Raw genomic sequence first — 12,265 nt, 5'->3', positions numbered from 1 at the left:
ACATCATTTACAATTTTGTAGTAATGTATAAAAAAAAATCTTGTAATTTTGATTTTTTGTAATTTATTTGTATTAAATACTGGTGAACAATCCAGTTAAATGTGTTTATGTTTGTAATGCGGCAAATAAAACTGAAATACAGTATATCCCTGCTCCAGAAAGTTCAGAAAATTAGCGTACTTTGATGATTATTAACAAAGTTTTTAAGTATAAAATAGATGCACTACTTTTTATGTTAGGAATACTGATATAGTTTTTAACAAGTGCCGAACTTTTATCAAAATAGTCTTAGTCAAATAACGGAAACTTGTTACGATTTCTGTTTTTTTTTTTCAACTAACGGTTGTAAAATAATTATAGATTTGTTAAAAACATTATTATGAATTTTTAAAGTTTTGTTTGTAAATGACAAATTCTAATTTACTTACATAAAATTTATTGATTTTCAGCATCAAAAATTAAAAAGTAAATTAATTTGCAGCTTCACAAAAAAGTAATATGCGGATATCAGCCTTATTAATAAATACATCTTCGCAGCAAAATCAAGCTGATTCTACATCAACGATCAAGTCTTCCTTCTCACTTCCTACTTTAGCCACGTTTATTTGCAATTTATTTTTTTATAAAATATTAAGTCAAATTTGTCTATTTCATAAATTAAATTTGTACGTAGAATTTTTTTTGATCTTTGCATACTATTTTTTTAAGTTTATTTTTACTTTTTTTATGACTTCATCATTTTACTTTTAATTTAATTTATAGTACAACATCACCAATTTCTTTAAACAACCAATTAAATGAACGAAGCCAATCACCTGTAAGAATGAGAAATCAAAAATGTAATAGTAGACCTGGATCAAGAGTTACATTTTCAAGTTTGTACTGTAATAAACATAATTTAACTATTTATACGAGGTATTAGTGTAATTGGTTTTTTTTTCTTATTTATGTTTAATCTTTAGTGTAAATTTTTGTTATACTCATTTAGGTCATGATCGAGTTTCTCTCATTAGTACAACAGGCAGTACAGTGAGTAGCGAGGGATCAGATTTACTTTCATTTCTAGAGTTCACACTCACACAAGAAGCTTATGATAAAATGCATGGCAATCTTATGTTTTTCCAACAAAAAGTTAGTTTATTTATGTTAAAACTTTTTGTAGAATAAGTTTTTTGTTCCTTTAAATACTATAGTATCATATCAGTGTTTTATTGATATTTTTTATTTTGTTAATAAATTTTCTTAACTTTTTTTTTTTGAAATCAATGTATGTTATAAAATTTATGTTAGTAATATAAACATATTTCAAAGAAAGTAGTCTCATATTGTTGCTAATGTACATTGACTTTATTAAATAAATTAACTTGAAGTACATTGAACACAACTTTAAGTAGAAAACAGTTTTTGGTTGGTTTGTTTTAATAGATATACTTATTTGTCCTTTAACTCGAACAGATCCAATCATTACATGATTTAGTTCACTCCCAAACTGTTATTAACGCTTATAAGTTGACTAATGAAACCACTCCAGATCGAACTTTTGAAAAAATTGTTGAAGGTGCCGATGTTAGGTAACATTAGTTTGTTAATTCGTTTTATGAAGAAAAGACTACTTTATTTTTACACTAACCAGGATTGCCAAAAAAACTGGAGTTTTATAAATCAGAAAAAAACTTAGAATTCTAACAAAAATCACTAAAAAATCTGGAATTTTAGCTACTTTTACATATAAAGGGACGACATTTCGATTAGATACGAAAAAATATCATAAAGATTTAAAAAAAAAAGTTTTTTTTATTAAAAAAACATTTAAGTAGCTATACAGTGTACCTTTTCAATGTTTTAATACTATTTAATACAGTTTTTTTACCTTAAGTTTAATTTTGTATTAAAAATGGACTAAAAACCTTGAAGAAATTAATAAAAAACGTTTGGCAACCGTGACTATTTATTTTATTTATTTTTCTCAACATTGTAAATTTAATTTTATTTCAGCAGTAAAAGTAAACTTACAAGAAAACTTAAAAGTAAAGTTTAACTACAATACTTTATTTTTACAATCAAAAAAACATAGTGTAGTTAAAAAGTATATCATTATAGTACTGTTTGAGCATACATAAAATAGCCTGTACAGTTATTTTCATGATCACTAGATAAAAATTACAATTATAGATCAGTGTAATATTAGCATTAACCTAGTTTTCTAATAAATATTTACAAAAAGCTATTGAAATTATCTTCTTCACAATTTTCTTAGAGGTTATTTAATTAACTAAATTAAACTTAATAAAATTTTATAAAAATGTTTACAGTTTTAATGTTGAAGCATTCAGATACGCTGTCAGCAGATGCGACAGTAGTGAGAAATTTGCAGAAGTCATGACCACTTTGATGAAGAGCATTGAAGACCATGTTAAAGAAATTAGAACTCAGCTTGTTTTATGTGTTCTACTACATGAAGGTTTAATTTTATACGATAATAAAACATTGTGTGTTGTATTTAACAATGTAACGCTTTATAAATAAGCATCTAACTGTATAGGATTTTTTTTTCTTTTAAAGATATATATTGGATAACATAATTTGTAGATACAAAAAGCGTGGAGAGACGTGATAAAGTATTCAGTCAGACATTAACATCTGCAATATCTTCGTTTTCCACTCAGTTGAGAAATTGTTTATCTGATAACTTTAATAACAATGTTAGTATTTTTTGTCAAGTTTAAAACTGTATCTTCAGTAAACAAGACATGATACTGTTTTTGATTTTTTTTTTTTTCATTTTTGATCGTTTAAGCCCGTTTTTTAAGTTTTCATAAACATGTATAAATTTTATTCTTTCAAATGCTGAAATTAGTATAGTTTACTTGGTTAAATGATAGTTAGTTGTTATTTGGTTATTTATATAAACAAACTTATTATTTTATAGTAGTTTTTCTAATACATAATAGTTTAACGTTTGATATAGGTATTGCACGGGTATCATATTTTTATTTTTAAAATAAAGTAAGATCCTCCATATTATAAACATGTTATATCAATTAGCATTATAGTTTTCTATTTACAGATGTATGGTTACCGAAATAGTGAAGCAAGCAGTAAATGGCTGGAACAGATTGTTGAATGCGGAGTATTTGTTCTTTTTAAAACAATGTTAAACCCTAATGAGGTTTGATGTAAATATAAATAACTATTTTAACATACCGTTAACAGAGTTTTTCTTAATACTATTCATTATACTTAGCTTTTTAAAAAGTGTAATTTGAGTAAATTAACGTTTTAATAGCCAAACGAATGCTCTATGCTACAAGATTCTGGTGTTGGTGTTTACGATCTTGAAAGAGTAAAGTTTCATTTTAAACCGATACTAGGAAAAGTTGAGGCTAATGGTTAGTTTTATGGATTTTATTATATAGAACTTTTAAAATGGTTTGTTTTATTTTTTATATTGTATAACATACCATCAAAAGCATGTTTTATTTTGGCATTTAAAGGTGAAGTAAAAACTTTTACTATATAGCTTTATTTGTTTTTATTTCACATATTCTTCTTTACTTTTTTTTTGTTCAACAATAACAAACTTTAAATTTAATTAAAAAATATATGTTTCATATATTTTGTTGATTTTTTAGTTTTAAAATCAGTTTCTACTTGATTTAATATATACTGAAAAATTTCAAACATTTTATCTGATTTTGTTTGTTTAAATGCTAGAACTTTGAAAAGTTTAAAGTTTTCGTGACATGCTTTCTCAACCATTTATTTAGCTTTTAGTTTTTTAAATCTTATTTTAGAAGAACCTTCCAACTGCCTAGAAAAAGAAGTTAAATACATTGATGGTTAGCATGTTATTTAATTGTTATGTAATCAATATATTGTTTGGCTGGTTTATATATATTTCGTTTCTAAACAACTTCTTTTTATTCTAAAATTTCCTAGTGTAAGCACTTATTCAAATTAATATAAAACTCGAAGAATATATATTTGATAAATGACTTTGTGAAGTACTCTATATTAAAATAAGGTTGTTAATTTATAAAATTGTTTCAAAATATTTCATTTAAAAATTAATTTGTCATAAATGAAGAAAACAAGATTTTATAATTACCAATAATTTTTTCATTTCTATTTATAAGCATGACTACATTTTTTTTTGTTAAAAAAATCCATTCCTGTAGTTAATTTGTTTTCTGTTATCTAATTTAAGATGATTTTTATAGGTTAAAAACATTTTTTAAAGAGAAGAACACTAATTTATTTTATGAAATTTTAAATCAAATTAGCTGCTTCTAAAATTTTTTTGTTTTACTTTATTATTAATACAAGATTAGTTATTCAATATTTTTATTTGCAAAACTAAGTTTCACCCTTTAAGGGATATTCAGTTACAATTTAAATCTTATTCAAATATATTATATATAAAGACTGAAACTTAGTTTTGCAAATAAAAATCTTAAATAATTAATCTTGTATATTGTATCTTTATTTTTAAATAAGTTGAGAACTATTTTTGTTCAATTTAGAACCTCAAGTATAAATTTATTATTAATACTATAAAACGTTGTTTTATATATTTGTTAATGCTAATATATAACTACAATTTTAGTAAACAGTCTCGCATTTTTCTAATAAAAAACAGTAAATGGAGTTGGCTATACAATCGAAGGTAACAGATGCTCCTTGAGAGTGACGTTCCACTTAGAAAAGCACGTCTTTTGCAAACTTCCGCCTAAACTCCAAACTGGTCAGGGCGTCAAACTTCGACCTGCACTCATTAACCACGGTAAGTTTAATTAATTTTAGATTAAAAATTTATCAAAGCTTTTATAATAAAACTATCTATTAACCTGGGATTTGTAAATTAAAAGTATTTAGTGTATTAAAAAATTAAATTGCTTGTAGTTTATCTATTCTTTAAATTTGTTATGTAAATATTGTGTTTTTATACCTTTTTCAAGGTTTGCAAAATCTCGGAGAAATGATATACGAGAAAGATGTTATGATGCAAGATTATGTAAACGTGGGAAATGAAAAAGCCTATTCGAAGATGTATGACTACTATAGAGATTTTAGAAAATTTCATTTTGATAAAAGTCGATTTCCAACTGATCCAGACGCTCGCGCTGTGCTTATTGACAGAGTAATTTTTCACTAAATATTATCTCAGTATATTTACATAGAATATTCTTGATATAAACTTTGCAATTAGATACTACATACTTTTCAGAAATACAAAGTAAATTAAAACTCAATTATTAGACGAACCTCTAAGCATTAAGTTATAAAAACTCTAATAGGCAAAATAATTTATAAAAAAATAGGCTGTAAAATATCAAATCAACGTAATGCTAATTCATTTATTCAGTATAAAATGGTTTGTTTATAAATATTTTTAGATTTAACTCTTATATTTTAAAATCGAAGTATAATAAGTTTTAAATGTTAATTGTCAGTTTTATTACAACAGTTAAGTAGGCCATTAAACGCTCTTGATGAGTTGATGACGCTTATTTCCAATCATGTAAAAAGGAATAAGGGAAATTCTGGTGAAGATCTGTCGTCTCAAGGTTGTGGTATCCTTACTCTTGCTTCTGAGTTATGTTTTCGTGTCGGAGGCTGCCACATTATCGCTTGTGCTAATGGTATTCATAGGTTTAAAGTTGTTTTTAATTTGTATATATATACATTATATTATTTTTTAATTAATAAGCAAGTTTAAATCGATTTTTAATATGAAACACTTTTTAATTAATAAAATGTCTAGCTTTGTGTTTTTTTTAGATCAACAATATCTTGTGCAATACACCAAGCTACTATTTTGTCAATGTGTCACGGACTACCTTGCAAACACCTGACTACTGCACAGTCTATTATGGTTCGCTCAGGCGCTCGTACTTATGCAGTTGATAAAAATAACGATGTTAGAGATACCACAACTAGTAAAAATGTTCCAAGGTACGTTTTATTTATTTATTTTTTTTAAATACACAGTAAATTGCATAATAACCAACGAATAACTAGTACATTAATACATTTTGTTGATGAAAACTAGTCCCGTAAACAGTAATAATTATGTAGATTGACTTAACAAAATAAAAACTAACTATGTTTCAAGTATGTACTATCTGAGTTTTCAAAAGTATTGTAAAACATAACTATGAATTTTGATAAATTTTATAACTTATTTTACAATTTCATCCAGTAACTTTTTTCAAAAACAGCTAAGACCTAATAATGTAATATAGATTATGAAACAAACTATTGACAACAAATAATATTGATTTATAATAATAATGTACAGAAAACAAGTTTTAGTAAAATTGGTGTGACGTAATTAAAGGTTATGGATAAGAGGGAATATAAAGGGTATAGAAATATATAGATTTATACACAAACGAAAAACTTATTTTTATTTACAAACTAAAGAACACAACACAAGAAAAATGCATACTACAGAAGCTAGACTAAAAATACAAGTGATAATATTATAAGTCAACACAAATATACAGTTAAATAAACTAATAAGCACATACTTAAACCTTAAGAACGAACTACATCTTAAATTTATAAAATATTCGATTAATAAAAAACTTTAAGGCGCTCGATCAACACTCCACCTGACTGCGGACCAATACTTTCAAAACGTTGTCTATTTTGTATAGAAAGCAAAGAAAATTTTAGTAAGATATTTATAAGAGAATTGAATATTATTATAAATATAACTTGTATCCGTTTACGAAACTTTAAAGGCGCAAATAAAATAGTAGACTAAACCCATTATTTTTTCTACCGTCTAAAATAAAATGCGCTTTACTATTACATGTTTCCGCTATTAAATTTGGTTTTCAACTTTCTTTTCGATTTATAAAACTACAGTCGCTTATGCGCTACATTGAGTTCTATTGATACTCGAAGGTCGGAGAACTAACGCTGTCTATTTCAATCAAAACAAATTTTTTGTGGCATTAAAACTAAAGCTTTTATATTCAAGAATGAAATAAGTAACTAGTAATCTTGATAATTAATATTCAGGTTTTAAACAAGTAGTAAATAAATTAAAGACGTGTACCTTATCTTATAAAGTACATTAAAGATTAAATACAATAAGTAAAAGAAAGTCATTTCAGTAAAGAAAAATAGTTTTTAAAATTTAAAATAACTAGAAAAAATTCCAAATACAGTAATACAAAATGTTCCTCATGTTTTATATTTTTTCCGTTTTTGTAGTAAGTACTTTAACTGGTGTTGGCATGAGTTCCATTCTTTTCATTTTACATTTTAAATTTATTCCAATACATTTTAAGCTTCTATTTAACATAAGCTACACGTTTTTACACCTGGCTTTGGACTTTTGTTGGTAATCCATATTGAAAAATATTTATTACAAATTTAGACAGCTACTAAGTTCCACCGCTGAAAGGATGATCTAATATTATTCCACTTTATCTTAACTCTAAATTTGGTTTTTCATTCTCTGTAAAAGTTTTCACAATTCGGTTGCGTCAACATAATTGTGGAAGTTTTTATTTTTAGGGTTGCTTATCATCCTAGTTTTATGTCAAGCCTACGCTTTTAAAATTTATTTTAGCTCAGTCCAGTATATGTTCTGTTTGATTGTTTGTTCTTATTTAAGCCTTATAAATGACTATCGTTTCTTATAAGAGGGCACTCTTTTTTTTTTGCATTTACAAGTTTTGTTCATATATTTCTTTCCATCTGAATTATCAAGTGTCTTTAAACTTAATTTTTTTACTGCAATCTTTATGTTTGTGAAACAAAATAACTTAATTTTATTTGTGACCTATGGCAGATGTTACCAAAAGGATTTTCACTTTTGGGTGGTTTTAATGATTTGAGCTTCAATAACTAGTAAATGGTGGTTTTAATATTTTGGACAGTCATAGACTTATTTGATAGCTTGCTATTTTACTAACTTTAGCTTGGTTTTGATGTTTTACCCTGAGGTTAGATTAAACCAGGGTTTCCCAAGGTGGGCGACATCAGTGGGTAATAAATAGTAAAGGGGTAAGGAAGGAAGTTGGTGGTTAACTAGTAAAGGTAGGCGATTATGAAAAGGAGTTTGTGAAATCCTATCTTATAGGTTCATGACACGAGATGAACTATTTTCTACCAAACTTAAAAAGTTTAAACTATGAGGAATATTTTGTAGCTTTGGTAATACTAAATAATTTGAATTAAGTATTTTTTTTTAGTTCATGGAAATAAGTTTATATTTTTTGTTTTTGTGTTTTAAAAAAACAATAAACAGAGATCTCTCCTTCAAACAGAAAATCAATACAATTTCTTTTTTCTAAGTTTTGCTAAGTAGACAAATTTTCGCTCAATGAGCTCATTAGTACTTAAATTTAATTCAGGAAACATAGGTTTAAAAGTTATGGAAAGAACTGGTATGTAAAATAATAAAATTTGACAAAAGTAAATGTTTACTTTAAAAACAAAACAAAATCAGATTGTTATTTTAGGATTAGAGTTAATTGAATGTTTTGGTAATAAATGGTAAGATAGTAACTTTTAGAAAAACTATAGGTGAAAGGTTAATTAATTCTTAATAAACATGCATATGTGAAGTTTAAACAATTATTTTAAATTGTTTGTTTAAAGATTAACAGTAACTAGTTGTTTAACTAGTAATAAATAGTTGAAATGTACAAAAAGTCTGTTTAAAATAGGCTACCTAAATTTATTCAAACTTATTAAATACGTTTATGTATTATATGTGTTTTTGTAACTTTTCTAAGAAATCGGCGATAAACCTTAATTTTGTTCTGGTGATATGCGTAAAGCGTTTAATAGCTGTAAAGAATTTAAAAACAAGTTTTTTTATAAGTATGTAATATTAATATTTATAACAAAAAAGTCTATAATTCTACAACGTTTTTTAACTATTTGCTATAAGTTTTAAATTTGAATGTATAAAAAAATGACTATATTCATGCTAAAGTAAAAATTTTTAGTTTATAAGCCGTTAAATAGCAATACATTAAGGATTATTTGATTAAATTATAACAACGTTAGCTCTCTGAAACTTGAGTTCCAATAAAAGCAAAGTTTGCTGAAGTTGTTTTTGTAAAAAGCCTTTTTAATTAATATTTAGATTGAGCAAAGTTTCAAAAACACAAACAGCAACGTAATATTTGTTGACTCAAACCAATTGTATTTTAATGCTTTTTCTGGAATTTTTTTAGAGATTTATTGTAAGTACAATAGCTAGCTAGTTTGTTTTTTTTTCAATGTGATGTTTTTTTTATTTTAAATCTTATGAAAATCCAAATAAAAAAGTTGAAGTTTGTATTATAAAACTATAAAATTTATATGAAAATTTTGCTTTATGTCGGTATAGTTAAAAAGGCAAAAAAAGACTATTTCACTAGAAATATATTTTCTTCTACGTTTTTTGAGATAATTATCTCAAACTTTTTAGTTTGAGGTAATAAAAGTTTGAGGTTTTAAAGCAAATTTTTCAAAAGTGTTTAGCTCTAACAGGCTTACAGCTAGGAATCTTTTTTTTTGTGCTGTCTATTTATGTGATTTCCCACCTACAAAAAAATGGACTAAGCGAAATTCCAAAAGTTTTATTATTAAGCGGTAATAAATGCACCCTAATATACAACACTGATCAATTTAGAACAAATTTTACATTTTAAAATAAAATTCGATTTGTTTTAAGATCAATATAAGTTTACTAGTGATTAGAGTTAAAACTATAAAATTTATTTGTTTCACTATAATGAGCAAAAGAAAATCGTTATCTTTTTGTAACATGTATTAATATGAAATTAACTCTAGCATTATTATATAATTAACTAAACTAAAGTGTAATAATAAGTAAGATTTTTTTTTATAAGTGCATCTTTCTTCATTATAACTAAATAAATAGTTTTTTGATTTAAACGTATAATTTTTAGGTTGTTTGCAAAGTTCTTCAAATAAAATAAAATCCACGGATCATATTTAAAATAAAGATGTTGCTGCTTTTGATATATAAATATTCCACGCTTATTTTTATTAGTTTAATAATTACTTTTTATTTTAAAATTAAATAAAACTAATCAAATCATTCTAACACGTTTTATTTATGCTAATTGCTTTTATGATTCTGAAAAATCTTTAATAAATTAAAGACCAAGTTATGATTTTGTAAAGTCAAATACCTTTATTAAATATATATTTTTGTATTATATATCGTAAAATATTTTTTATATTTAGTTTTAAAGGTCGTGTTAACTAAAAAATTGATAAGTTGTGTTCAATTAGGTTTTAATTATAGTCAGTCTAATTTAATGATAAAAAGTTATTTTGTTAGTTTTGTCAAATTCTATTTGTTTTTCTATAGTTTTTAATTACTAAGATGGTTTACAAAATTTATTTTTGTATATACATGATATATTGATTTGATAAACAAATATCATATACCTGTTGAACTTTTTTTTTAATGATTTAGTTTTTTTCTGTTATATTGATAATACAAACCGTCTAGTTAAAAAAACCTGATTTTTACAACCCTTAAAGGGCCTTACATTTGTTTAATTTTTAAAATCACTGCGTATCTTATGTGTTTTATCGTGTTTTTATTTAAATCCGTGCCTTTTTTAGTTTATTTTGATAGCTTTTTTATTGCTTCACATTTGCTAAAACTTTATAAACTTTGATTAAATGCCTAAAATAACGTCATAGCTAGTTTTTTTGCCTTTGAAATTACATTGTACCTTTACAGAAGCTTCTAAGAAATGTTGCTTTTTATATTATTTAAGAAAAAAATGCTGCTCAATTGATTCACAAGTTTTAAGCTACTTTTTGAGCTAAGGTATATAAATATACATAATTGTTTTTTATTGTTGACAGTTAATAAACTTTTGTTTGTGGTATATTCCGGTACTTTTATTATAGTTTAAATTAATTTTAGCATAGGTTTTTGTTTTAAGTCTGTAATTGTTTTTGTTTATTATTAGTTTAAACTTATTAATAAAATAAATTCCAACAAGTTTTTTAATTTCAAATTTCAACTAACTGTATACGTACTTTTAGAAAATAAGTTTCATAAAAAAATTACTTAGTCTACTTTAGAATACTTTTTTATTATAATAATGCTTTAAAAAAATACATAATTTAAAAGATCAGGTGCTAAAATAATTTCATTTGCTATAAATATTTTTAAAATTAAGCCCGAATTTGAACTTACACTTACCATTTTAGTTTTTTTTATAATTTCGAGAGAAAGTATTTAGGTTTTTCAAAATTAGCATGTTTTCTAATACTCAAAGAGTCATTATAAAATTATAAACTTCCAGAGCTTGTTACCATTTAAATCTATTCACGTTATTTGAAACATACATTCAGGTGAATATTAATTGATTTTTTTTAGATATTAATTAGTACGTTTTGCTAAAGTTTTCCGTACTCTCGTGATTTAAAAAAAAATATTTTCACAAATCTATGCTATAGTTAATTAACATTATTAAATGTTTTTTTTTAATTCAAACGGTAGTTTAAGCAAATTATTCAACTTTTAAAAAGATACTTGCGTAGTGAACAAAAATTGTTTAAAATTTTTAACCTAACTACTACTTTGTAAGCCTAATGAGTGCGATTGCAGATTCTCTCAGAAGGGTGGGTTTTGCACGAGGTGACACTTTTGCACGAGCGTCACTTTAGCACGAGGGGACACTTTTGCACAAGTTGATTTTTTTTTTATTAAGTTTAATTTTTTTTTTCACTACTAACCCTTACCTTCGGTGAGTAAAATTTTTATTTATTTTTATTTTTTCCTTTTTTTTTTTGATAATTGTTATTAGGTGTATATATTTTTTTTTCTTTCACTGTTAACCCTTACACTCGATCGGTAATTATTTTATTTTCCTGTTTTGTTTTTTTATTATCACTGTTATCACTTACCCTCGGTCCAAACTTTTTTTTTTATACTTTGTCTTTTTTTTTTTTTTCAAAATTTTTTTTTAATTTTTTTACTCTCGTGCAAAAATGACCGTTCGTGCAAAAGTGACGCTCGTGCAAAAAAGTCGCCGTGCAAAAATGTCCCAACGTGCAAGAGTGACCCGTTCTCTGTCAGTATACCATCTATAACGTAAAAAATAAAATTCAATTTTTATTTTATCTATTAAACAGCATCGATTATAAACAACTTGCTAAACGCCTCAGATTAGTTGTTTTTTTATAATAAATAGAGCACTTGCCCTGGACATGACGTTAAAAGGTATCCAAATGATGTACGACTCGATAACCGAAAAGT

The 12,265-nt window shown here is 25.0% G+C and overlaps 1 protein-coding gene across 6 annotated transcripts in view; it reads left to right on the top strand.

Moving 5' to 3' along the window:
• The window catches only part of LOC145835067 (phosphatidylinositol 3,4,5-trisphosphate-dependent Rac exchanger 2 protein-like), a 75,252-nt gene extending 64,375 nt beyond the window's left edge, over positions 1-10,877 (top strand). For 4 of the 6 annotated variants that reach the window (XM_082942612.1, XM_082942611.1, XM_082942608.1 and 1 more), the window contains 14 exons: positions 482-599; positions 763-875; positions 989-1,131; positions 1,456-1,571; positions 2,313-2,461; positions 2,590-2,702; positions 3,068-3,169; positions 3,287-3,389; positions 3,795-3,839; positions 4,640-4,783; positions 4,959-5,140; positions 5,468-5,652; positions 5,782-5,955; positions 9,927-10,877. In XM_082942612.1, coding sequence (XP_082798738.1) covers positions 482-599; positions 763-875; positions 989-1,131; positions 1,456-1,571; positions 2,313-2,461; positions 2,590-2,702; positions 3,068-3,169; positions 3,287-3,389; positions 3,795-3,839; positions 4,640-4,783; positions 4,959-5,140; positions 5,468-5,652; positions 5,782-5,955; positions 9,927-9,951 — 1,712 coding nt within the window. In that variant the 3' untranslated portion in view covers positions 9,952-10,877. The remainder of the gene's footprint in view (positions 1-481; positions 600-762; positions 876-988; positions 1,132-1,455; positions 1,572-2,312; positions 2,462-2,589; positions 2,703-3,067; positions 3,170-3,286; positions 3,390-3,794; positions 3,840-4,639; positions 4,784-4,958; positions 5,141-5,467; positions 5,653-5,781; positions 5,956-9,926) is intronic. The other 2 variants (XM_082942609.1, XM_082942610.1) reach the window with 2 other exon arrangements.
• The last annotated feature ends 1,388 nt before the right edge of the window (positions 10,878-12,265 follow it).

Source organism: Thalia democratica, chromosome 4 (assembly GCF_965202585.1).
Source record: "Thalia democratica chromosome 4, ktThaDemo2.hap1.1, whole genome shotgun sequence".
Classification (NCBI taxonomy): Eukaryota; Metazoa; Chordata; class Thaliacea; order Salpida; family Salpidae; genus Thalia; species Thalia democratica.
This window is presented reverse-complemented; position numbering and strand designations above follow the sequence as displayed.